The sequence below is a fragment of the Choloepus didactylus genome, chromosome 17 (assembly GCF_015220235.1).
Source record: "Choloepus didactylus isolate mChoDid1 chromosome 17, mChoDid1.pri, whole genome shotgun sequence".
In the NCBI taxonomy this organism is placed as follows: Eukaryota; Metazoa; Chordata; class Mammalia; order Pilosa; family Megalonychidae; genus Choloepus; species Choloepus didactylus.
The window spans coordinates 74,866,507-74,893,868 of NC_051323.1; the positions used below are offsets into that span (position 1 = coordinate 74,866,507).

General features: G+C 41.8%; 1 protein-coding gene and 1 pseudogene across 1 annotated transcript in view; one reads left to right on the forward strand and one right to left on the reverse strand.

The window, feature by feature from the left end:
- The window catches only part of LOC119512148, a 237,717-nt gene that overhangs the window by 51,512 nt on the left and 158,843 nt on the right, over positions 1–27,362 (reverse strand). Inside the window, exons 19-22 of the mRNA XM_037806639.1 lie at positions 24,381–24,485; positions 19,785–19,862; positions 17,616–17,720; positions 12,012–12,116 (exon numbers count right to left, since the gene is read on the reverse strand). Coding sequence (XP_037662567.1) covers positions 12,012–12,116; positions 17,616–17,720; positions 19,785–19,862; positions 24,381–24,485 — 393 coding nt within the window. The remainder of the gene's footprint in view (positions 1–12,011; positions 12,117–17,615; positions 17,721–19,784; positions 19,863–24,380; positions 24,486–27,362) is intronic.
- Positions 20,601–21,778, forward strand: LOC119512780 (annotated as a pseudogene).

Here is a 27,362-nt window from a genome sequence, read left to right on the forward strand (position 1 = left end):
TTAGATCTGCAAGGAAGGCCCTTGTTTTTTTTTAATCTTTTTCTAAAACAATTACTCTAAGAAGCCAATTACAGAAAGCCTCAAAGACTTGCAATTTGGGCCCAGACAAGATCAGAGCTAAGAGAGCTCTGAGACACAAGGCAGTAAGTCCAGTGGCTGAGAAAATTCGCTAAACACCACAACTTCCCAAGGAAAGGGGGGCGTCCCCTTAGAGCCATCTTCCCAGTGGGCTGGGAACACTCCTGCCCGGTGCCAGCTCCACAGCCCAGAGCTGCCCCAAACAACCCAGTGTGACAGGAAGTGTTTCCAACAAGACACGCACACACCACAAAATCGGGCATGGACATTAGCCTTTCCCACACCCTCAGCTAATTGTCCCTGAGTTGGGAAGGTGAAGCTGTGTGAAAAGGGGGAAATTAACACACCCCATTCAGCCATCCTTTCAGCAAACTGGGAATGCCCCTACACAGCCCTGCAGCCCAGAACTGCCCTGGGGGGACGGCGCTCACCTGTGACGTAGCACAGTCATCTCTCAGCAGAAGACCTAGGAGTGCACGGCTTGGAAGAGGGACCCACTTGCAAGTCCCAGGGACGATACGCCAATACCAAGGACTTGTGGATCAGCAGCAGAGACAAACTGTGGCAAGACTGAACGGAAGGATTAGACTATTGCAACAGCTTTAAATCTCCAGGAACACCTGGGAGATTTGATTATTAAAGCTGCCCTCCCTCCCTAACCACTCAGACACATGCCCGATGTACAGGGCGGGCAACACCAACTATACACGCAAGCTTGATGCACCAATTGAACCCCATGAGAAACACATCCCCACTCACCAGAAAGACAAAGTGGGGGAGAACTGGCTTGAAGGGAATAGGTGGCTCGCAGATACTACCTGCTGGTTAGTTAAAGAAAGTGTATTTCACGAAGCTGTAGATCTGACAAATTAGAGATAAGGGTTTTAATTGGTCTACAAATCCTAAAAGAACCCAATCAAGTTAAACAAATGCCAAGAGCCCAAAAACAACAGAAAATTTTAAAGCATATGAGAAAACCAGATGATATGGATGACCCAAGCCCAAGCACCCAACTCAGAAGATCAGAGGAGACAAAGTACTTGGAGCAATTAATCAAAGAACTAAAGATGAACAATGAGACCATGGCACAGGATATAAAGGACATGAAGAAGAGCATGGAACAGTATATAAAGGACATGAAGAAGAACCTAGAAGAGAATAAAGAAGAAATTGCAAGAGTAAATTAAAAAATAGACAATCTTGTAGAAATAAAAGAAACTGTTGACCAAATTAAAAAGATTCTGGATACACATAGTACAAGACTAGAGGAAGCTGAACAGTGAATCAGTGACCTGGAGGATGACAGAATGGAAAATGAAAGAAAAAAAGAAAGAAAGGAGAAAAAAATAAAAAAAAATTGAAATGGACCTCAGGGATATGATAGATAAAATAAACATCCAAATATAAAACTCACTGGTGTTTCACAGGGGAAGAGAACAGTAAAGGTCTAGACAGAGTATTCAAAGAAATTGTTGGGGAAAACTTCCCAAATCTTCTAAACACCATAAATACACAAACCATAAATGCCCAGCAAACTCCAAATAGAATAAATCCAAATAAACCCACTCTGAGACATATTCTGATCACACTGTCAAATAGGGAAGAGAAGCAGCAAGTTGTAAAAGACGCAAGAGAAAAGCAATTCATCACATACAAAGGAAACAGCATTAAGACTAAGTAGTGACTACTCAGCAGCCACCATGGAGGCGAGAAGGCAGAGGCATGACACATTTAAAATTCTGAGAGAGAAAAATTGCCAGCCAAGAATACTTTATCCAGCAAAGCTCTCCTTCAAATTTGAGGGAGAGCTTAAATTTTTCACAGACTAACAAATGCTGAGACAATTTGCTAACAAGAGACCTGCCCTACTTGAGATACTAAAGGGAGCCCTACCGACAGAGAAACAAAGAAAGGAGAGAGAGATATGGAGAAAGATTCAGTACTAAAGAGATTCTGTATGGGGATGTTAAAGGACATTAAGACAGAGAGGGAAAAAATACGTATGAAAAACATAAACCAAAGGATAAGATGGCTGATTCAAGAAATGCCTTCACAGTAATAATGTTGAATGTAAACGGATTAAACTCCCCAATTAAAAGATATAGATTGGCAGAATGGATCAAAAAATATGAACCATCAATATGTTGCATACAAGAAACTCATCTTAGACACAGGACACAAAGAAATTGAAAGTGAAAGGATGAAAAAAAATATTTCAGGCAAGCTACAGCCAAAAGAAAGCAGGTGTAGCAATATTAATCTCAGATAAAATATACTTCAAATGCAAGGATGTTATGAGAGACAAAGAAGGCCACTATGTACTAATAAAAGGGGCAATTCAACAAGAAGAAATAACAATCATAGATGTTTATGCACCCAATCATGGTGCCACAAAATACATGAGAGAAACACTGGCAAAACTAAAGGAAGCAATTGATGTTTCCACAATAATTGTGGGAGACTTCAACACATCACTCTCTCCTATAGCTAGATCAACCAGACAGAAGACCAATAAGGAAATTGAAAACCTAAACATTCTGATAAATGAACTGGATTTAACAGACATATATAGAACATTACATCCCAAATCACCATGATACACATTCTTCTCTAGTGATCATGGAACTTTCTCCAGAATAGACCATATGCTGGGACATAAAAAAGCCTCAATAAATTTTAAAAAAATGAAATTATTCAAAGCACATTCTCTGACCACAATGGAATACAATTAGAAGTCAATAACCATCAGAGACTTAGAAAACTCACAAATACCTAGAAGTTAAACAACACACTCCTAAACAATCAGTGGGTAAAAGAAGAAATAGCAAGAGAAATTGCTAAATATATAGAAACAAATGAAAATGAAAACACAACATACCAAAACCTATGGGATGCAGCAAAAGCGGTACTGAGGGGAAATTTACAGCACTAAACACATATATTAAAAAGGACGAAAGAGCCAAAATCAAAGAACTAATGGATGAACTGAAGAAGCTAGAAAATGAACAGCAAACCAATCCTAAACCAAGTAGAAGAAAAGAAATAACAAGGATTAAAGCAGAAATAAATGACATAGAGAACAAAAAAAACAATAGAGAGGATAAATAACACCAAAAGTTGGCTCCTGAGAAGATCAACACAATTGACAAGCCTCTAGCTAGACTAACAAAATCAAAAAGAGAAAAGACCTATATAAACAAAATAATGAGTGAGAAAGGTGACATTACCGAGGATCCCAAAGAAATTAAAAAAATTATAAAAGGATACTATGAACAACTGTATGCCAACAAATTGGATGATGTAGAGGAAATGGACAATTTACTGGAAACATATGAACAACCTAGACTGACCAGAGTAGAAACAGAAGACCTCAACCAACCCATCACAAGCAAAGAGATCCAATCAGTCATCAAAAAGCTTCCCACAAATAAATGCCCAGGGCCAGATGGCTTCACAGGGGAATTCTAGCAAATTTTCCAAAAAGAACTGTCACCAATCTTACTTAAACTCTTTCAAAATATTGAAGAAAATGGAACACTACCTAACTCATTTTATGAAGCTAACATCAATCTAATACCAAAACCAGGCAAAGATGCTACAAGAAAAGGAAAACTACAGGCCTATCTCCCTTATGAATATAGATGCAAAAATTCTCAACAAAATATTTGCAAATTGGATCCAAAGACACATTAAAAATATCATACACCATGACCAAGTGGGGTTCATTCCAGGCATGCAAGGAGGTTCAACAAAAGAAAACCAATCAATGTATTACAACACATTAACAAATCAAAAGAGAAAAATCAAATGATCATCTCAGTAGATGCTGAAAAAGTATTTGATAAAACCCAACACCCCTTTTTGATAAAAACACTTTAAAAGGTAGGAATTGAAGGAAACTTCCTCAATATGATAAAGAGCATATATGAAAAACCCACAGCCAACACAGTACTCAATGGTGAGACACTGAAAGCCTTACCTCTAAGATCAGGAACAAGACAAGGATGCCCGCTGTCGCCACTGTTACTTAACATTGTGCTGGAAGTGCTAGCCAGGGCAATCCGGCAAGACAAAGAAATAAAAGGCATCCAAATTGGAAAAGAAGAAGTAAAACTGTCATTGTTTGCAGATGATATGAGCTTATATCTGGAAAACCCTGAGAAATCGACAATACAGCTACTAGAGCTAATAAACAAACTTAGCAAAGTAGCAGGATACAAGATTAATGCACATAAGTCAGTAATGTTTCTATATGCTAGAAATGAACAAACTGAAGAGACACTCAAGAGAAAGATACCATTTTCAATAGCAAGTAAAAAAATCAAATACCTAGGAATAAACTTAACCAAAGATGTAAAAGACCTATACAAAGAAAACTACATAACTCTATTAAAAGAAATAGAAGGGGACCTTAAAAGATGGAAAAATATTCCATGTTCATGGATAGGAAGGCTAAATGTCATTAAGATGTCAATTCTACCCAAACTCATCTACAGATTCAATGCAATCCCAATCAAAATTCCAACACCCTACTTTGCAGACTTGGAAAAGCTAGTTATCAAATTTATTTGGAAAGGGAAGATGACTCAAATTGCTAAAGACACTCTAAAAAAGAAAAACAAAGTGGGAGGACTTATACTCCCCAACTTTGAAGCTTATTATAAAGCCACAGTTGTCAAAACAGCATGGTACTGGCACAAAGATAGACATATTGATCAATGGAATCGAATTGAGAATTCACAGATAGACCCCCAGATCTATAACCGACTGATCTTTGAGAAGTCCCCCAAAGCCACTAAACTGGGACATAACAGTCTTTTCAACAAATGGGACTGGGAGAGTTGGATATACATTTCGAAAAGAATGAAAGAGGACCCCTACCTCACACCCTACCCAAAAATTAACTCAAAGTGAATCAAAGATCTCAATATAAAAACAGTACCATAAAACTCCTAGAAGATAATGTAGGGAAATATCTTCAAGACCTTGTATTAGGTGGCCACTTCCTAGACTTTACACCCAAAGCACAAGCAACAAAAGAAAAAATAGATAAATGGGAACTCCTCAAGCTTAGGAGTTTCTGTACCTCAAAGGAACTTGTCAAAAAGGTGAAGAGGCAGCCAACTCAAAGGGAAAAAATTTTTGGAAACCATGTATCTGACAAAAGACTGATACCTTGCATATATAAGAAATCCTACAACTCAACGACAATAATACAGACAGCCCAATTATAAAATGGGCAAAAGATATGAAAAGATAGTTCTCTGAAGAGGAAATACAAATGGCCAAGGAACACATGAAAAAATGTTCAGCTTCACTAGCTATTAGAGAGATGCAAATTAAGACCACAATGAGATACCATCTCACACCAATTAAAACGACTGCCATCAAACAAACAGGAAACTACACATGTTGGAGAGGACGTGGAGAAACTGGAACTCTTATTCATTGTTGGTGGGACTGTACAATGGTTCAGCCACTCGGGAAGTCAGTCTGGCAGTTCCTTAGAAAACTAGACATAGAGTTACCCTTCGATCCAGCGATTTCACTTCTTGGTATATACTCGGAAGCTCTGAAAACAGTGACACGAACAGATATCTGCATGCCAATGTTCATAGCAGCACTATTCATAATTGCCAAGAGATGGAAACAACCCAAATGTCCTTCAACAGATGAGTGGATAAATAAAATGTGGTATATACACATGATGGAATACTACGCGGTTGTAAGAAGGAATGATATTGTGAAACATGACAACATGGATGAACCTTGAAGATATAATGCTGAGTGAAATAAGCCAGGCACAAAAAGAGAAATATTATATGCTACCACTAATGTGAACATTGAAAAATGTAAAACAAATGGTTTATAATGTAGAATGTAGGGGAACTAGTGATAGCAATTAAGGAAGGGGGAATGGTAACCCAATAAGAACAGATAAGCTATTGTGGGTAAATTTAATGTTCTGGGAATGCCCAGGAATGACTATGGTTTGTTAATTTCTGATGGGTATGTTAGGAACAAGTTCACAGAAATGTTGCTATATTAGGTTATTTTCTTGGGGTAGAGTAGAAACATGTTGAAAGTAAAGTATTTATCTTAGGTTAGTTGTCTTTTTCTTACTCCCTTGTTATGGTTTGTTTGAAATGCTTTTTTATTGTTTTGTTTTTAATTTTTTTATATAGTTGATTAAAAAAAAAGTTAATTAAAAAAAAAAACAATGATAAAAATAAGCAGAGCCCCCTTGAGAGCTGGTGGAGAATGCAGAGGTATTGGGCTTCCCCACCTCGATGGTTGCTGATGTGCTCACAGACATAGGGGTCTGGTGGTTTGATGGGTTGAGCCCTCTACCACAGGACTTGCCCTTGGGAAGACGGTTGCTGCAAAGGAGAGGCTAGGCCTCTCTATAATTGTGCCTAAGAGCCTCCTCCTGAATACCTCTTTGTTGCTCAGATGTGGCCCTCTCTCTCTAGCTAAGTCAACTTCGCAGGTGAAATCACTGCCCTCCCCCCTATGTGGGATCTGACACCCAGGGGAGTGAATCTCCCTGGCAACGTGGAATATGATTCCTGAGGAGGAATCTAGACCCGGCATCGTGGGATGGAGAACATCTTGACCAAAAGGGGGATGTGAAAGGAAATGAAATAAGCTACAGTGGAAGAGAGATTCCAAAAGGAGCCGAGAGGTCACTCCGGTGGGCACTCTTACACATAATATAGACAACCCTTTTTAGGTTCTAGTGAATTGGAGCAGCTAGCTGTAAATACCTGAAACTATCAAACTACAACCCAGAACCCATGAATCTTGGAGACGATTGTATAAAAATGTAGCTTATGAGGGATGACAATGTGATTGGGAAAACCATATGGACCACACTCCCCTTTGTCTAGTTTATGGATGGATGAATAGAAAAATGAGGGAAAGAAAAAAACAAACAAACAAACAAAAAAGGCACCCAGTGTTCTTTTTTACTTTAATTGTTCTTTTTCACTTTAATTTTTTTATTCTTGTTATTTTTGTGTGTGTCACAATGAAGATGTCCGGGATTGATTTTGGTGATGAATGCACAACTATGTGGTGCTACTGTGAACAACTGAATGTACACTTTGTTTTGTATGACTGCATGGTATGTGAATATATCTCAATGAAATGAAGAGAAAAAATTTTAAAAATGCATTGGTATCGGTAGTTAGTTATAAGTTTGTCTTACTCATGGTCTTTTTTTTTTTTTTTTTGAAGTCCAGTCAGTTTTTTGAAGGATAGATTACTATTTAAGGCACTCCCATATTGAATACAGACAAAGAATTCCTCACATCTAATTTCTCTGGCTTGCTATCAGTTACAGTGGTAGATGAGGATTCTCCAATTCCATTAGAGATATATCATGAGTTCTCTTATATGGTATATCATCAGACCAACTACTAAAAGCTTTGCTACAGAGTTGACATTCATATGAAATCTCTCCTGTATGAATTTCCTTATATTAACTGAAATAGTACTGATGACTAAGGGCACTACCATACTGATTACAAACATAGTGTTTCTTCCATATGTGAGTTCTCTGGTGTGCTTAAAAGTTAAAGCTATGGCTGAAGTCACTTCCATATTTAAAATATGTGTAATGAGTTCTCTCATTCCATCTAAGGTCAGAATACTGAATGAAGGCTTTCCCACATCAATGACATTCATAAGTCACCTCTAAATTTTGGATAATTTCATATTGTCTGAGGATAGAAAAACTAAGGTTTTCCCATATAGATGACATTCTTATGGCTTCTTTTCACTGTGCATTACCTCATGTTGTAAGGTAGAAATACAAGCAAAAGCTTTCCCACATAGATGACATTCACAGGGTTTCCAACAGTGTGAGTTCTCTCATGTTGTCTGAAAGCAGAACAATATAGGAAGGCTTTCCCACATGTATGGCATTCATACGGTTTCTCTCCAGTGTGTGTTCTCTCAAGTTCTCTAAAAGAAGAATGTCTGAAGGTTTTCCCACATAGATAACATTCATGGAGTGCACCAGTTCTATGTATTATGTCCTCCAAAATACACAAGCCAAGATTGGAGAAGGAGTTAAGCAGAAAGGATGTGTGGAAAGTCCTATTGTCTGACAGCTTTGGCCCCTGTGTGCTTCATGTGAAGCCAACAGAATTTTTGCAAGCTCTTTACAGACAGAGCTGCTGCCAGTCAGGACTGGAGGAGACAGACAAGGAACAAATTGAAGGAAAAATTTCTTCAAAGACAGAGCCATGGAAGTTGAGGTCTGGAGTCAAGAGGTCTTGGCTGGGAGAGTGGAGCAGCCCACATGCATGGAAAAGGTGAGTTTGCCCTGGAGGTCGAGGGCAGGTCTTCTACCTCGATGCTCAGGAAATGTTCTGCCACCCCAAGTACCAAAGAGGGTGGAGCACATTCCCAGGGGACTGGGGAAAGCCTGGCCACCACCCCACTGTTCTGAAGGGGTTAAGCATGTGCTCTGGAGATGCAAGGGAATCCAGGTGCTGCCCTGATGTTTGAGGAGGGTGGGGCTGAGAAGGTGGTCTCCCCAGTGTGTGGATATGTTGGAACACTCACCCCAGCATTCCGAGAGGAAAGGGCTGCCTCAAAGGCCCTTAGGAAGGGTTAGACTCCCACTCTCTCAAGTTCCAAGGATGCAACGTCGTTCCGTCAATGACTCTCAGACTTTGAATTCTAACGGAGTCTGTCCTGTGGGTTTTAGGAACTGTTTTGGTCCTGTTAACCCTGTTTTCCTTTCAGTTTCTCCTTATGGCAGTGGGAATGTTTATCCTATAAATGTCCCTCCTTTGTATATTAGAAGCACATAACTTGTTCTAAGTTCACAGATCCACAGCTAAAGGAGAATTATGCCTTAGGACTGACCATGCCTATAATTGATTTTGATGGGATCTTGGACTTAACTATTGTTACTGAAATGATTTAACTTTCTGGGATATTATTGTGGGATGAATGTATTTTGTATATGGAAAGATAAGGTCATTTTGGGGTCCAGGGGGTGGAATGTGCCAGTTCAATGTATTATGTCTCCCAAAATGTCATTATCTTTGATGCAATCTTGTGTGGGCAAACATATTGGTGTTGATTAGATTTTGGAATCCCTTGAGTGTTTCCATGGACATGTGCCCCACCCAACTGTGGGTGATGACTTTGGTTGGATGATTTCCATGGAGGTGTTGCCCCGCCCATTCAGGGTGGGTCTGAATTAAGTTACCGGAGCAGTATATAAGCTCAGGCAGAAGAAGCAAGCTTGTCACAGCCAAGAGGGACACATTGAAGAATGCACAGGAGCTGAGAGAAAAGTTGCAGATGAGAGACAGTTTGAAGATGGCCACTGAAAGCAGACTCTTGCTCCAGAGAAGCTAAGAGAGACAAATGTCCCAAGAGCAACTGAGAGTGACATTTTGGAGAGAAGCTGAAGCCTAGAGAGGAACAACCTGGGAGAAAGGCATTTTGAAACCAGAACTCTGGAACAGATGCCAGCCAAATGCCTTCCCAGTTAACAGAAGTTTTCCAGACACCATTGGCCATCCTCCAGTGAAAGTACCCGATTGTTGATGCATAATCTTGGGCACTTGTGGCCTTAAGACTGTAACTGTGTAACTAAATAAACCCCCTTTATAAAAGCCAATCCATTTCTGGTGTTTTGCATCCCAGCAGCATTAGCAAACTAGGACATGGGGTTTCTCTCCAGTGTGATTTCTCTCATGTTGACTGAGGGGAGAACAATGAATTAAGGCTTTCCCACATGTATGACATACATAGGCCTTCTCTCTACTGTGTGTTCTCTCATGTTCTCTCAGAGAAGAAGAATGTCTGAAGGTTTTCCCACATAGATAACATTCATTGGGTTTCTCTCCAGTGTCAGTTTTCTCATGTTGACCGAGGGCAGAATAATGAATGAAGGCTTTCCCACATGTATAACATTTACAGTGTTTCTCTCCAGTGTATATTCTCTGATGCTCTCTCAGATTAGAAGATCGATTGAAGGCTTTCCCACACAGATGGCATTCATGGGATTTCCCTCCACTGTGGATTTTCTCATGTTGTTTTAGATAATATCGACTGGAGGCTTTCCTACATAGATGGCATTCTTAGATTTTCTCTCCAGTGTGAGTTCTCTCATGTCATCTAAGACTAGGATATTGACTGAAGGTTTCCCACATGTTTGGCTTTCATAGGGTTTCTCTCCATTGTGTGTTCACTCATGTTATCTAAAATTAGAATACTGATTAAAGGTTTTCAAACAAAAAAGGCTTTCCCACATAGTTGGTAGTCATAGGCTTTTTCTCCAGTGTGAATTCTCTCACGCTGATGAAGATTAGAAGACTGACTGAACGATTTTCCACACAGATTACCTTCACAGGGCTTCTCTCCAGTGTGAGTTCTCTCGTGTTGTCTAAGGTGAAAAAATCCAATGGACGTTTACCCACATAGAAGGCATTGATATGGTTTGTCTCCAATTTGAGTTCCATTGTATTGTCTGAGGCCAGAGCTTTTAATAAAGGCTTTAGGACTCTGAAAGCATTCATATGATTTACTTCTAGTATGAATGTGCTTATGTTGATTAAAAGATGACTTGTCACTGAGGACTTTTCCAAGTGGTTTGCTTAAATATGGTTTCTATCTCATGGGACTTAATGCATGTTGACTAACTGTGGATCTGAGAGTGCAATCTTCTTGTAAACAATTACATGGAAAGAAATTGTTTTGAGTGAGTGGTATCTGCAATGACACGATGTTAGAATTGTCTTTCCTGGGGGAAAACTGCATGAATATCATCTTTTGCTGTTTTTTACATGCACTTTTCCTGCCTGGACACTGGTTTTAGAGAAATCATATTCCTCCTCACCACACTCCCTCTCCTTGTGTCGACGGGGAAAGCACACATGATTTTCACACCTGACATCCAACTGAGACAAATGATTGATATTCTCCAGCATCACTTCTCTGAACAGCTTTTTCTGGGATGTATCTAGCAATGCCCACTCTTCCTGGGTGAAGTCTACAGCTACATATTTGAAGGTCATTAACTCTTGTGGTTGCATTGTCAATACCTCAGCTGATAAGTGTCTTTCTCTGGAGTTTCACTCAAAATCAGATGGGCAGTAGATGAACAAAGCTGGTATCTGTGGGTGGATGCTGCCAGTGCCTTCTTCCCATCAAACCACCAACCCTACCTGCCACAACGAAGGGACAGGTGGGCCCATGCAGGCCCAGGTGGCAGCCGCCAATCCTCTAGGGACCTTCCACGCCCAACATAGTCCTTTAATTTTAATAGGGCACAAATACCTGCCTTATCCTGATAACTGATTTTTTTTTTTTCTTTTTCTTGCTAATGCACATATAACTGGCATTTTGGGGCTCCCTTGCAAGTTGAACACACATGCGCCCAGGTTCTTCTTCTCTGTTTCCGCCTCTGAGCAACAGTGTAAACATTGATGTCTCCTCTGCTCTTCCATGCAAATATTTTCAGAGGATGATGCTGCAGGGCAGGGTGATGAGGAGGGACATGGGAAGGCTGGGGTTTCCTGAACCATACCAGTGATTGGATACACACTGAACTACCAAATGGTGTTGACTGGAAGGTAACTATGCTAGGAGGGGCTTGTGTTACCAGGGAGGTTGAACCCCTCTTGCAAATGGTTCTTGTCCTAGAAACACATCCAGAATGTGAAAACATGCCAGGAATGTATACTTCACCGAATCACCCCAATACAGGGATATTTACACTTTAAACCATAGACTTCCATAGTCGGTGGAAGGTCGTATGGAGGATTTTGCCAATTCCTTCCTTAACACCTCAACTTGCCATTGTCACAGAAGGTTAAAGAATGCCAAAAGGAGAGGTTGGACATTTAATACAAAAAGTAGGCCTTAAAAGATGAGTACTTATAAGTCTCAAAAATTTTACTTACTTGGATTCACGACGTCACTTGTAGTTGACGTGGCTGCTGCACTTCTCACTTCAGGAAGTGTTGCATTATATGTAACTTTGGAGGCCCTTTCCCTTAAAATCTCATCTCGAGTAAAGTAAACAAAAGCATGTAAATACCAGCAATACAGCATTGAGATAGTTTACTGTGAACACACTTAGAGTTGCCTATGAATACAGTGAGTAAATAATACAAATTCAATGGATATGTGACTTATGTGCTAAAACACCTTGTCTCTGGAAGGGGAGCACTACCTAAAAATTTTCTGAAAATTATGATTGCACTAGAAGTCATAAATAGTAAACACTGCACACTAAAAAATACACACCTACAAACTTTGCTCCAAACTTTGCTCCAAAACAAAAAGAAATTTTCTTTTCTGTCCCTGTTGCCAATTGAAACCCTCTATGAGAATTTCAGCATGTAGCATATATAAACATGCTGAGTTAGCAGGGGTAGAAATGAAGCATAACAGATTTCATAAATTCAGAAAGCTCTCTGTTTATATAACCATTGCTAATACCTCACTGTTACATTTAAAAATATATATACTAATAAACATTCCCTTTTAAAGTTTTTCAGGTGTCTACTTCTAAGCTCAGAGCATTTTACTTTCCCGTACAGGTTTCCTTTACTAGCTGCAGAAAAATACTGACAGTAATCTTACTGATTTTGTATCTGTTCTGTACGAGTCCTTATTCAAAGGCTGTTGGAATTTTAGTGGGTAGTCTATTCACTTAACAGAATAGATGCTTACATTAGGAATATATGACTCCAACAAAATTAACAGCCAGAGTCATTAGGAAAATGAGTTCTCATTACCAGCCCCTTCTTTGATGAAAATGTTGACCTAGAAATTCTGAAAGTGTTGCTGTAACAGAACCCAGCACTATACTGGTGACATAACAGAGCCAAGGCTGACTCAGGGATGACCTGTGCAGGTGAGTCGGCCCCCCATGATGGGAGCCTCCCAAACTTGAACCAACTAAACATTATCAGATGTACTCCTTCCCTTCTGCACATGGGGGCTGGTTACAGAGAGATTGGGGTCACCTGGAGAGACAACAAATCCTATGATTCCTAGACAGCAACATAGGAAAGCCTGGAGAGTGGAACTGCAGGAGTTTCAGATCAATTCATTCATTAAATCATTGTCACTTATCAGGCAATCAGGCAGTCAGTCAGTTAAAGCAGATGTACAGAGGCCTCTTTTACAGCACACATGGAGGAGGAGCAAACTCAGAATTACTAAGAAGAGGCAATTCCTGGAAAAAGGCCCGTATCACGTGTAGAGATGTCCCCTTTCCAAGCAGACTTCACTCTGGGATCCCAACCTCTCCCACCCAACAGCTCCCGACCCAGAGAGAAGCATCAGGGCTCACACTTCCTCACAACCCTTTCTCAGGCCAAAGGCGAGCCTCAGTCTTGACCCCTGACCCCACAGCACAGGCACCAGGCAGGGGAGATTTCACTGGGAATTGGACCCTTCCTTGAGCACACAATTCTGGGTCTGGACCTTTCTGCTTGGGTTCAGCTACTGTAAAAGCAGACTTCCCTGAGCCTTACAACTTCTCAAATGTGAAATGAGGGACCTGGACAAGATGAGTGAGTCCCACCTGGAGGTTTTTCAAACTCCTGATACAAAGCCCTCACCACAGACCACAGAAACTGATCAGGGCAGCAAAAACAGGGGGCCTGTTTGTGGCAAAATCCCCAGGACTATCTATTGATCCTTTAGGGCTGAGACCGGGGAGAAGATTTGTATGACCATCAGTGCCTGGACATCTCTAACCTGCACAGAAATCCTCTCTGTGCCTTGATCATGGCAGACATGACTCAGCTGGTTGAGGTGGGGCCTGACAGACTGCAGTTTAATGAGCCCCCAGCGATGCTCACACTGCTGGGCAGGGACTTGCTCTGGGGACCAACCTCCTGTCAAGTCACAAGTGATTAACTTCTACTTGTTCCTTAATTTCCTGGGAGGTGAACACTAGATTCTTGTTTCAAGCAAAGCACTTTCTGTCCCCTCAAAGCAAAGAACAGGTTAACTGGGAGGAACTGGGAGGAAACCACAGACAAGACTGCAATTCTATTCAAATAAACCAGAAATGTGTCACCTGAGGAGGCTACTTACAAAATATTTTAGCCATGCTATCCTCTGGCTTAAATGAACTTGATCCATCTTCAGTATTTTGAAAGGTCTTTGGCTGGGCATAACTTATGGGGAAATAAACCTTTGCCGTAGTTAAACTTTCATTGGATCTGCAGGTATTCCTTCTGAATGGTTAGCATTTGCATGGCCTTCTCCAGGGGATTGGGCATTGGACATGGATTTCTACTGAAAAATAAAAAGCCCTGTGCTTGTGGTCAGTGAAATTCTGTGGAACTTGGTCTTCTCGTCTGGGGACTGGTGGGAAAGATGCCAGCACAGGATGGCTGTGTGTGAGGAAGGGGGAGAGAATATTTCTTGACCCGAGGTGGAACCGAAAAGTGCCCTTCCTTTATTACTCACTGTTATCGTCTACTACAAACTGCACTAAATGAGGCTTGTTCAAGGATGGTTGTGTTATTGGTCAGTTTCAGGTGATAAAAGGGAGATGGGAGCACATTCCAGTTTTTCTAAGCAAAATTTTCATTTCATTCAGGAATGATGCTGACAAGGAGCAATCCTGACCATGTTAAAAACACACGGCTCTTTTATTGAGCAGAAGATAAAAAATGCCACCACCTACTCTGCACGCATGTACTTTCTGAGTGTATGTTTGGGAGGGGGATCAAGGGGCCTGCTGCTGTGCCTATTTGATCTGTTTGATAAGCAGAAGGCATGTCTGATTTGTCATTTACTGTAGTCAAAATAAAGTTGCAACCTGGATTGTTGCTGACGTTCTTACAAACATTGAGGACTGAGGGCTCGGCATGCCAAGCCCTCTATCTTGGGGCTTGCTCTTATGAAGCTCGTTAATGCAAAGAAGAGGCTAAACCTGCTTATAACTGTGCCTGAGAGTCTCCCCATGAGTACCTCTTTGTTGCTCAGATGTGGCCCTCTCTCTCTAACTAAATCACCTTGGCAGGTGATCTCACTGCCCTCTCCCCTACATGGGACCTGACTCCCAGGGGTGTAAATCTCCCTGGCAACGCAGGATATGACTCCTGGGGATTAATCTGGACCCGGCATTGTGAGATTGAGAACATCTTCTTGACCAAAAGGGGGATGTGAAATGAAACGAAATAAAGCTTCAGTGGCTGAGAGATTTCAAACGGAGTCGAGAGGTCACTCTGGTGGACATTCTTACACACCATATAGATAGTACTTTGTAGGTTTTAATGTATTGGAATAGCTAGAAGTAAATACCTGAAACTACCAAACTCCAACTCAGCAGCCTTGACTCTTGAAGACGATTCTATAACAATGTAGCTTACAAGGGGTGACCGTGTGATTGTGAAAACTTTGTGGATAGCACTCCCTTTATCCAGTGTATGGATGGATGAGGAGAAAAATGGGGACAAAAACTAAACGAAAAATAGGGTGGGACAGGGGAGATGATTTGGGTATTCTCTTTTACTTTTATTTCTGTTCTTATTCTGATTCTTTCTGGTGTAAGGAAAATGTTAAAAAATAGATTGGTGTGATGGATGCATAACTATATGATGCTACTGTGAACAGTTGATTGTGCACCATAGATGACCGTATGTATGTGAATATATCTCAATAAAACTGAATTTAATTTAAAAAATAATAAATAAAGGTGCAAGGGCGAATGGGGTGGGTTATTGACCTTCCCCATCACCATGGAGTGGTTGTCAGACCAGTGCTGACGCGCACGTGGCCACCTCTGGATGGAAATGAATTGTGCTAAATAACTGTAGCAACTTGTGGAGAGCGTGAGCTATATTTTTAGGCTTTCTGGAAAGATACAACGGTCCGAGTGTCGTAACCCTTTACTTTGACACAAGGGCAAGGCCAGACCTCTATTCTAGCCCCCAGGGGAGTCGGAAAGCTGACCAGGGAGGAGAAAGCTACCCCCCAATGATGAACAGGTTGGCAGAGCCCAGCACCCACCTTTCCTGGGTGTCACAGAGCACTCAGGAAGCGTCTGCAAGGATGTGACTTTGCAACTGAAAACCAGTGATAAAGCTGATCTTCACATGGTTTACTGAGATTAATCTGCAGTGACGCTGACTAATCTGTGCTAAAGACACACACACACTCTACAGGGACACTGGTAGTAAGGCCTGTGTTTTGTATGTCAAATGATTTCAGTATGACTACTCTGACCAAACAGACAACAACTGAGAAACAGAATTGTTACAAATAGATATTTTTTAATCCTATGCATACTTTGCTAAATATGTTTCTCATACTATGTCATCAAGTGAGCATGATACTCCATTATACAGGAAAAAGTCGTTTTGGGGACTGAATCAAATCTCCCAGAAACTGTGCTCTTGTCTCAGCCCCCAGTGCTGGGGGTGTGAACTCATTTGTAAAGAGGATCTTTGAAGAGCCTGTTGAAACAAAGCCAAAGAGAATCTGTATTCTTTAATCCAGTATGACTGGAGTCCTTAGAAGTAGTGGAATTTGGTCATAGAAGTTGGAGCCAAAGGCGGAGACCAAAGGAGACTGATCGCCCTGAGACAGAGCTTGGGAGTGACTGCCAGCGGCCACCAGCAGGATGCGACTCAGGAGGAGCATGGCCTGCCAACACCAGGATTTGGGCTTTTAGCCTCCACAACTGTGAGAAAAAAATGACTATTGTTTAAGCCAAACATTTGTGGTATTTTTTACAGCGGCCCTGTCAAACTCCGACAGCAATCAAGACTATGCAGCAAAATACTGAGTTTTATTTTATTTGTGTGGCTTATAAAATGCATTGGCAATGCTAGTTTGTTAAAAAATTTGTTTACTCACAGCCTTATATTTTAACATGGCACAAATATCTGCCTTATCCTGAAAATTTTTCAATTTTCTTTATGTACACAGAGTCCACATTTAGGCCTTTCCCTGTATTCTTGTACATATGGGGTTAATTTGCACGTTTTATGCATGCGTAGACAGCTTCTTCCTCTCTGTTCACCTTTGGAGCACCAGTGCAAAAGGAGACGTCTCCTCTGCTCCTCAGTGCAAATCTTTTGTAGCAGCTTATACTGCAAGGTGGGCTTCTGGGGATGGACGTGGGAAGGCTGGGCTTTCCTGAGTCCTGTCTGTGACTGGGGCTCGGATGAAGTGATCTAGCAAGAGCTGTTGATGGAAAAGAACTGCGCTAGCTGGGCTTACCCTACCAGGAACAGTGACCCACATTTGTAAAGTTGAACCTTGCCATCTGAACTGCGTCCTGAGCACGAGAACCTGTCTGAAGTGTGCACTCCGGGGATCACCCTAATTACAGGGATATTTACACTTTAGACCATAGACTTCCAAAGTCGAAAGAGGGTTGTATGGAGGATTTTGACAATTTCTTCTTTAACATCTCAATTTGCCATTGTCCCAGAAGGATACAGAATAGCAAAAGTGTAGGGTTGGATATTTCACACAAAAAATAGACCTTGAAAGATGAGCACTTACAGGTTTAAAAAAGATGTACTTACTTGGATTCCTAATATCGTTTGTAGTCAACTTGGCTGCTAAACTGCGCATGTCTTGAAATGTTGTATTATATGTAGCTCTGGACAGCCCTTGCCTTAGAATTTCATCTCAAGTAAAGTAAAAACAAGTCATGTTAATATCAGCAATACAGAAAAGAGACACTTTGCTCTGTATGTATGAAGAGCTCTCTACAAATACAGTGAAAATGACACAAACTCAAAGTTATGTGATTTATGCTCTGAAACACCTCGTCCGTGGAAGGGGAGCTGCACCTACCTAAACCATTACTGAGAAATTATAATCGCACTAGATGACCTCAACAGTAAATAACACCCACTAAAAACTACGCCTACTTATTGGCTCAAAATCTCTGGGTGTTTACAGTTGAAATTTTCTTTTCTGCCTCCTTTGCCATTCCAACACCACACCCTGAGAATTCCAGCAGGTGTCACATAAAAATTGAGGGACGCTGTGAGGGTAAAAGCAAAGCTTAACAGATTTTATAAATTCAGGAAAATCTTTTTATAACTCCATTGCTGATACTTCATTGTTATACACACACACACACACACACACACACACACACACACACACACAAAATCAGCATTCCCTTTTAAAGCTTTCAGGTGTCTACCTCTACTTGCTGAGAGCAGTTTTACTTTTCCACCCAGGTTTCCTTCACAAGCTGCAGAAAAATATTGACAGTGATCACACTGATTCTGTATTTATCCTGAGTCCTTTCCCAAAGGCTGTTGGAATTCTAGTGAGTAGACTACTCACTTATATAGAATAGATCCATACATTAGGTATAGACGACTCCAAAAATATTAAGTCAGAGACATTAGGAAAATTAGTTTTCATTACCAGCCCCTTCTGTGATCAACATGTTGAACTAGGAGAACTGAAAATGCTGCTCAAACAGCACCCAGCACTGCAGTGGTGACCTAACAGGGCCAAGGCCGGCTCCGGGGTGCCCTGTGAGGGCGAGCGGGTCCTCAGGTGATGGGTGCCTCTCAAAACTGAATCAGACACACGTTTAGATGCACACACTGCTGTATACACGTGGGGGCTGTTTCAAAGAGGTTGAGGTCACCTTGAGAGGGAGGAACAAGTCCTCTGACTCCCAGAGAGCAATCGCTGAGCCTGCGGAGTGGGATGGCAGGAGTTTCAGATGAATTCACTCACTAAATCATGGTCATATATCAGTCAGGCAGTCAGGCAGTCAAGGCAGACGTACAGAGGCCTCTTTCACAGCACACATGGAACAGGAGCAAACCCAGAATTCCTGAGAGGGGGCAGCTCCTGGGAAAGGGCCCATATCATGTGTAGAGACGTCCCCTTTCCAAGCAGGAACTGGCAGGCATCGCTCTGGGATCCCAACCTCTCCCACCCAACAGCTCCAGACCCAGAGAGAAGCATCAGGGCTCACACTTCCTCACAGCCCTTTCTCAGGCCAAAGGTGATCCTCAGTCTTGACCCCTGACCCCACAGCACAGGCACCAGACAGGAGAGATTTCACTGGAAATTGGACCCTTCCTTGAGCACATAGCTGTGGGTCTGGCCCTTTCTGCTCGGGCTGCGCTCTCTGCTAAAGAGAACTTCCCTGGGCTTAGATCTTCTTACATGTGAAGTAGGCGTATGAACTAAGGCACTGAGACCCTCTAGAATCACCTGGGGGGCTTGAAAACTCCTGAAGTAAAGGCCCCACCACAGACCACAGACTGATCAGGGCAGCAGACCAGGGAGCCTGTTTGTGGCCACATCCCCCAGGGCGTCTTTTGCTCCTTTAGGGCCAAGACCACGGGAAGGTCTGCCTGAGCCTCACAGCCTGGCTGTCTCTAACCTGCACAGAAATCCCCTCTGCGCCTCGATCATGGCAGATGTGACTCAGCTGGTTGAGGGGGAGCTGACAGGGTCCAGTAAATGACCCTCAGCGATGCTCAGGCTGCTGGGCAGGGACCTGCACTGGGGATCAACCTCCTATCAAGTCCTGGCGATTATGTTCTACCTGCTGCTTAATTTCCTGGGAGGTGGATGCCAGATTCTCGCCTCAAGCAAAGCACTTTCTATCCCCTCAAGGCAAAGAACAGGTTAACTGGGAGGAAACCACAGATAACATTGTAATTCTATTCAAATAAACTAGAAATGTGTCACCTGAGGAGGCTACTTACAAAATATTTTTGCCATGCTATCCTCTGGCTTAAATGATGTATCTTCAGTATTTTGAAAGGTCTTTGGCTGGGCATAACCTATGAGAAAATAAACCTTTGCTGTAGTTAAACTTTCATTGGATCTGCAGGTATTCCTTCTGAATGGTTAGCATTTGCATGGCCTTCTCCAGGGGACTGGGCATTGGACATGGATTTCTACTGAAAAATAAAAAGCCCTGTGCTTGTGGTCAGTGAAATTCTGTGGAACTTGGTCTTCTCGTCTGGGGACTGGTGGGAAAGATGCCAGCACAAGATGGCTGTGTGTGAGGAAGGGGGAGAGAATATTTCTTGACCTGATGTGGAAACTGAAAAGCACCCTTCCCTTATTACTCACCATTATCATCTACTATGAACTGCACTAAATGATATCTATTCCAGACGGTTGTTTTATTCGTCAGGTGGGGTGATAAAAGGGAGATGGGTGAACATACCAAATTTTTAAAGCAAAATATTTATTTAATTCAGGAATCATGCTAACAAAGAATGACTTTGACCTGGTTGGAAGCATGTGGCTTTCTTATTGTGCAGAAGATGGAAAAATGCCAGCACCTACTCTGCAAGCATGCACACTCTGAGTTCATATTTGGGAAGTGCTCGGTGGGTCTGCCACTGTACCTACTTGATCTGTTTGTTAAGCAGAAGGAATGTCTGATTTTTTCATTTACTGTAGATGAAATAAACGTGCAAGAGTGGATGGGGTGGGTCAGTGACCTTCTCTATGACCAGGAGTGGTTGTAAGAATAGTGCTGACACGCACGTGGCTGCCTCTGGATGGGAATGAATTGTGCTAAAAGACTGCAGCAACCTGGGAAAGCTGGCCAGGGTGGAGAAAGCTACCCTAATGATGAGCAGCTTGGTAGGGCCCCCCACCCACCTTTCCCAGGTGTTACAGGCACTCAGGAACTGTATGCAAGGATGTGACTTTCCAGCTGAAAACCAGTGTTAAAGCTGATCTTCACATGGTTTACTGAGTAATTTGCAAAGACATTGACTAATCTGTGCCCCTGACACCCACACACTCTAGAGACATTGGTAGAAATGCCTGTACGGCGTATGTCGAATGATTTCAGTATGACTACTTTGGCCCGATGGATGACAAATGTGCACTTCTGTTTCTGAGACATTGGAGAATCATTAGAAATAGGTATTTTTAAACATACACACACTTTGCTAAATATGTTGGTCATACTATGTTGTCAAATGAGCAAGATACAACCATTGTGGAGGACAAAGACATTTGGGAACCAAATCACATTTCCCATAAAACATGCTCCCAGTGCTGGGGGTGTGACCTCATTTGTAGAAAGGATCTCCGAAGAGCCTGTTCAAATGAGGCCAAGGATAATCAGTGTTCCTTAATCCAGGAGGCTTGGGGGAGCAGCTTGGGTGGGTGGGGGCAGGGAGTGAGGCTCCCCTGCCTGCCGCGGTCTTGGGGTACCCAGCGTGACTTGACCCCAGAGGTGGGGTGTCAGGCTCGGGTGTCGGGCTCCGGTGCTGGTGTGGCGCCGGACTGCTGCAAGAGCCCCAGGCAGCAGCAGCCACAACAACGTTCCACTTCAGAAAGCCTCCCGAATCTAAAAAGCCCTCCACACCAGAGACAGAAGCAGATGGATGTGTCCATTTAGGAGACACAGCAAATGAGCAAAGAATGGCAGCAGGTTAGATAACACTTCAGAAGTGGATGGCAACCAACCTTTTGAGACCAGAAAAGATAATTCGTCCAGTGTGACCGTAGCAGGCCCTGAGATGGAAAACAAGGCTGGCCAGACTCTGGAGAGCAGCTTGTGGAAGGCTGAGCTCCTGAGACATCCCCTTCACCCTGGCCCCGCACATGCCGGCCATGCAGGGCACCAGCAGCTGCCTTCCCAACCACTTACTTTCCCATGATGTCAGTGCAAATGTATCGCAGTTTTGGTATGATTTCATTCGAAGATTCTGTGCTCTGTGATTCATAATCTTTGTGCCTACTTGCACCTAAACAGCTTTTCAAGCATGTTTGCCTCTTTTATTTAACCTGTATGATGTTCTTTGCCATTTCGTTGTTTAAAGGACATCAGAAAAGCAAGGATCAGAAAGCAAATAACATTGTTCCTTGTTCTATTTTTTTTCTGAAAAAAGTATATTTGTATTAAAAAATTTAACAAATTTTCACTTCCTTTCCCCCAAATAATAAATACCAATATTGGTCTATAGAGGTTTTTATAAAAGGATTAGTCTCTTTCAACTAGCCTCTCAAAATAGAACACCTCAAATGTATCTTAGAGAAACTGAAAAAGAACTGTGGCATGTTTCTTAGTAACCACAACCAAGAAGTCTGCACTTAGAGTGAGCGTGAATTTTCTTCTCTGGTTTGGAGGAGGTTTGAATTAATGTTATTCCCTTTCTTCTTCCATAGTGTTTATGAATGAATTCAGACAGAAGGTTGCCAGTTAGCTTAATTTCTTCAGTCCTGATTTTAGGCATACTGACATGGAAATTAAAAACTAGTCCTGAAAAGCAGTGGCAGTTTGTTGATATAAGAGTGCCATCACTGCTGTAGATGCTGTTTCTTTTGAGTGATGAATTTCAGTTTTTTGCACCACGAGTGAGTCCTCTGCCTTCTTGCCTCTTCAGGGTGTGTTCTCTCACCAGCTTTCAAAGGATGTTCCCTGCCTCTGCCTCCATTGGCATTTGCTCTCCTTACCACATGCGTTCCCAGTTTATAAACAGAGCTACATTTCCTTTTCAACCTCTCTTCCTCCTAAAGAAAAACATCTCATGATGATACATATTATTGCTGATAACACCCTTAATTAGAAATTTTTGTTGGCTACAACACAGATGGAAATGTTTTACTGCAAGAAAAACTGAAATCAACTCATTTCCAATTAGAGTGTAGGCAAAATACCTACATATGACTTGTAGTTGTTGAACATCCATTATATATTCCAACTAAAAAAAGAAGAGAACTGCCATTGGTCAATAAATTGTAAAGGAACAAGATAGACTGTGATAGAGATTTTTCTATGCCATGAGAAATTTAAATGACATTTATTTTGATTAATAGCAATATAATTTGTTAAATCTGTGCATAAAAGTGCATGAATTATTCACGTTTTAATGTTTTGCATGTTTGTTTAATAAATAAATGTGCTATGTTCTTGATTCATGTGCTATATTATTTAAAAGTTAAAGAAACATCTCTATTGACAAAAATATGCATCATTTGCAAATAATGTTACCATATGTGGTCAATGATTAAATTAGATTTTTATATAGCTTTCATAAAACATCAGCAAAGGAAATGTGACTTATTACTGATGCAAATGTGAATGTTTTATAGCAGTTTTTCATCCTTTTCAAATATTCATTTTATTGTGCCCTTAAAGCTAAATGTAAGCATGAAGTCAATTTGTCTAATATATTTGTTAAATTTTGCCTAAAATACTTACACATTTCATTTATTTTTAAGTCTCCCATGTTATAAACATGCTTATAAGTACTTTCATTTGTCTAGGAAAAATATTATATTTAAATAAATGTGAGTTAAAATTTAAAAAAAAGTCCTGTATGACTGGAGTCATCAGAAGGAGAAGAATTTGGACATGAAAGTGGGGCCCAAGGCAGAGACCAAGGGAGACTGGTCGTCCTGAGACAGAGCTTGAGAGTGACTGCCAGCGGCCACCAGCAGGACGCAAGACTCAGGAGGAGCATGGCCTGCCAACACCAGGATTTGGGCTTTTAGCCTCCACAACTGTGAGAAAAAAATGGCTGTTATTTAAGTCAAACATTTGTGGTTTTTATTATAGCAGCCCTATCAAACTCAGATGGCAATCAAGACTATGCAGTAAAATGTCGAGTTTATTTTATTTGTGTGGCTTATAAAATGCATTGGCAATGTTAGTTTGTTATAAAATTTGTCTACTAATACACAGTCTTATAATTGTAACATGGCACAAAAACCTGCCTTATCCTAATAGCTAATTACCCTTTTTCCATTTTCTTCCTATGTAGAGTCCACATTTAAGTGTCTCCCTATATTTTTGTACATATGGAGCTAATCTGCATTTTTATGCATCTGTAGCCATCTTTTTCCTCTATGCTCACCTTTTGAACACCAGCGCAGAAGGACAAGTCTGCTCCTCTCTTCTGTGCAAATATTTTACAGTAGCTCAGGCTGCAGAGTCAGGAGACAGGAAGGGGTGGGAAGACTGGGCCCCGCAGGGATATGATCTAGCTGAGTGCAAAGTAACTATGCTACCTGGGGTTGTCCTACCAGGAATGGTGACCTACACTTGCTAAGTGGATCTCGTCTTCTGAACCGTGTCCAGAGCACGAGAACCTGTCTGACACGTGCACTTCAAGGATCACTCCAATTACAGGGATATTTATAAGTTAGTCCATAGACTTCCATACTGGATAGAAGGTTGTATGGAGGATTTTGACAATTCCTTCTTTAACATCTCAATTTCCTATTGTCACAGAAAGTTAAAGAATGCCAAAAGGATGTGGTCAGACATTTCACACAATAAATAGGCCTTAAAAGATGAGCACATATAAGTAAAAAGATGAACTTACTTGGAACCATGACGTTGTTTGCAACTGACTTGGCTGATGTACTTCTCATTTCATGAAATGTTGGATAATATGTAACATTGGAGACCCTTTCCCTTAGAATTTCATCTTCAATAAAGTAAACAAAGACATATTAATACCAGCAGTACTGCACTGAGATATTTTGCACTGTACATAATTAGAGCTGTCTATGAATACAGTATATAAATGACACAAACTTAATGGATATGTGATTTTATGTTCTAAAACAGTTACTCTCTGGAAAAGGAGCTCCACCTACCTAAATCTTTTTGAAAAATTATGATTGCGCTATTTGTCCTGGACAGTGAACTCAACCCACTAAAAAACATACATCTACAAACGTTGTTCCACGCCTCTTGGTGTTTACACTTGAAATTTTCTTTTCTGCCTCTGATGTCATTCCAATAACCCTCTGTGAGAATTTCAGCTGCTATCCCATAAAACTGGGGTTAGATTGTGGGGGTAGAAATAAAGCATAACAGATTTTATAAAATTAGAAAGCTCTCTATTTATACAACTATTGGTAATATCTCATTGTTGTACTTTTAAAATATATAGGTACTAAATCAACATTCTCTTTTAAAGCTTTCAGGTATCTGTCTCTATGTGCTAACTGCAGTTTTACTTCCCCATACAGATTATCTTTAGTCACTGCAGAAAAAAATAGACAGTAATCATGCTGATTTAGTATTTCTTCTGAGTCCTTTTCAAAGGCTGTTGGAATTTTAGTGGGTAGACAACTCATTTAACAGAATAGATGCTTGCATTACAAATACATGACTCCAAAAATATTAACAGTCAGTCATTAGGAAAATGAGTCCTCATTACCAGTCCCTTTGTGATGAACATGTTGATCTACGGTCCCTGAAAACGCTGCTCAAACAGCACTCTGCACTGCAGTGGTGACCCAACAGAGCCAAGGCCGACGCTGGGACAACCTGTGCAGGAGAGCAGGTCCTCGGGAGACGGAGCCTCCCGAACCAGAACCAGATACACATCTTCAGGGGACTCAAACCCTACTACACATGGGGGCTGGTTTCAGACAGATTGGGGTCACCTGCAAGGACAAGAACAAGTCCTCTGACTCCTAGACAGTTATCCCTGAAAGCATGCAGAGTGGGATGGCAGGAGCTTCTGGATCAATTCATTCATTCAACCAGGGTCATCTATCAATCAGTCTGTCATGTCATGTCAGTCAGTTAAAGCAGATGTACAGATGCCTCTTTGACAGCACACCTGGAAGAGGAGCAGGCCAGAATACCTGGGGGTGGGCAGCTCTTGGGAAAGGGCCCATATCATGTGTAGACATGTCCCCTTTCCAAGCAGGAACTGGCAGGCATCGCTCTGGGCTCCCAACCTCTCCCACCCAACAGCTCCAGACCCAGAGAGAAGCATCAGGGCTCACACTTCCTCACAGCCCTTTCTCAGGCCAAAGGTGATCCTCAGTCTTGACCCCTGACCCCACAGCACAGGCACCAGGCAGGAGAGATTTCACTGGAAATTGGACCCTTCCTCGAGCACATAGCTGTGGGTCTGGACCTTTCTGCTCAGGCTCAGCTCTCTGGTAAAGAGAACTTCCCTGGGCTTAGATCTTCTCAAACGCGAAATGAAGGACCTGGACTAGATCAGAGAGTCCCACCTGGAATCACCTGGGGTCTTAAAACTCCTGATGGAAAGGCCCCACCACAGACCACAGACAGATCAGGGCAGCAGGACCAGGGAGTCTGTTTGTGGCCACATCCCCAGGGGTGTCTCTTGCTCCTTTAGGGCTGAGACCAGGGGAAGGTCTGTCTGAGCCTCAGAGCCCGGCCCCCTCTAATGTGCGCAGAAATCTCCTGGGCACCTTGATGAGGCAGAGGTGCCTCAGTTGGTTGAGGGGGGGCCTGAAAGGGTCCAGTTTAATAAGACCCCAGCAATGCGCAGGCTACTGGGCAGGAATCACATACTGGAAATGAAGGTCATTTCCAGACACAGTTTATGTTCTACCTGCTCCTTAATTTCCTGGGAGGTGGACACTAGATTCTTGCCTCAAGAAAAGCATGTTCTATCTCCTTTTGATGGTCAGGTTCATGTGTCAACTTGGCCAGGTGATGGTGTCCAGGTATCTGGTCAAGCAAGCACTGGCCTAACCGTTACTGCAAGGATATTTGTGGCTGGTTAATAAACCAGAAGGCTGGTTTATCAATCAATTGACAGCAGCAGTGACTGATTACATCAACGAAGGGCATGTCTTCCACAATGAGAGAATTCAATGAGCTATGTTAATCCAATCAGTTGAAGACTTTAAAGGGAGAAAGAGAGAGAACCTTCACTTCTTTGGCTAGCCAGCAAAAAGTTTCCTGAGGAGTTCATCGAACATCTTCATCAGAGTTGCCAGTTTGCTGCCTGCCCTATGGAATTTGAACTCGTGCATTCTGCCCTGTGGAATCTGGACTAGTGCATTCTCACAGTTGTGTGAGACACTTTTATAAAATCTTGTATTGACAGATATCTCTTGTTAGTTCTGCTTCCCTAGAGAACCCTAACTAATACACCCCTCAAAGCAAAGAACAGGTTAACTGAGAGGAAACCATGGACAAACCTGCAATTCTATTCAAATAAACCAGAAATGTGTCACCTGAGGAAGCTACTTACAAAATATTTTTGCCATGCTATCCTCTGGCTTAAATGAACTTGATGCATATTCAGTATTTTGCAATGTCTTTGGCTGATGATAATCTATGAGAAAATAAACCTTTGCTGTGGTTAATCTTCCATTGGATCTGCAGAATTTCCTTCTGAATTATTACTCACAATGGCTGAAGCTTCAGGGTGGAGTGACAGGAGGGATGTGGGAAGGCAGGGCTTTCCCAAGTTCTTTCAGTGACTGGGGCTTGCATGCACATTGATCTAACAGGTGCTGTCGATGGAAAGTAACTACACTACACCAGGCTTGTCCTACCAGGAATGGCGGGCACACTTGCA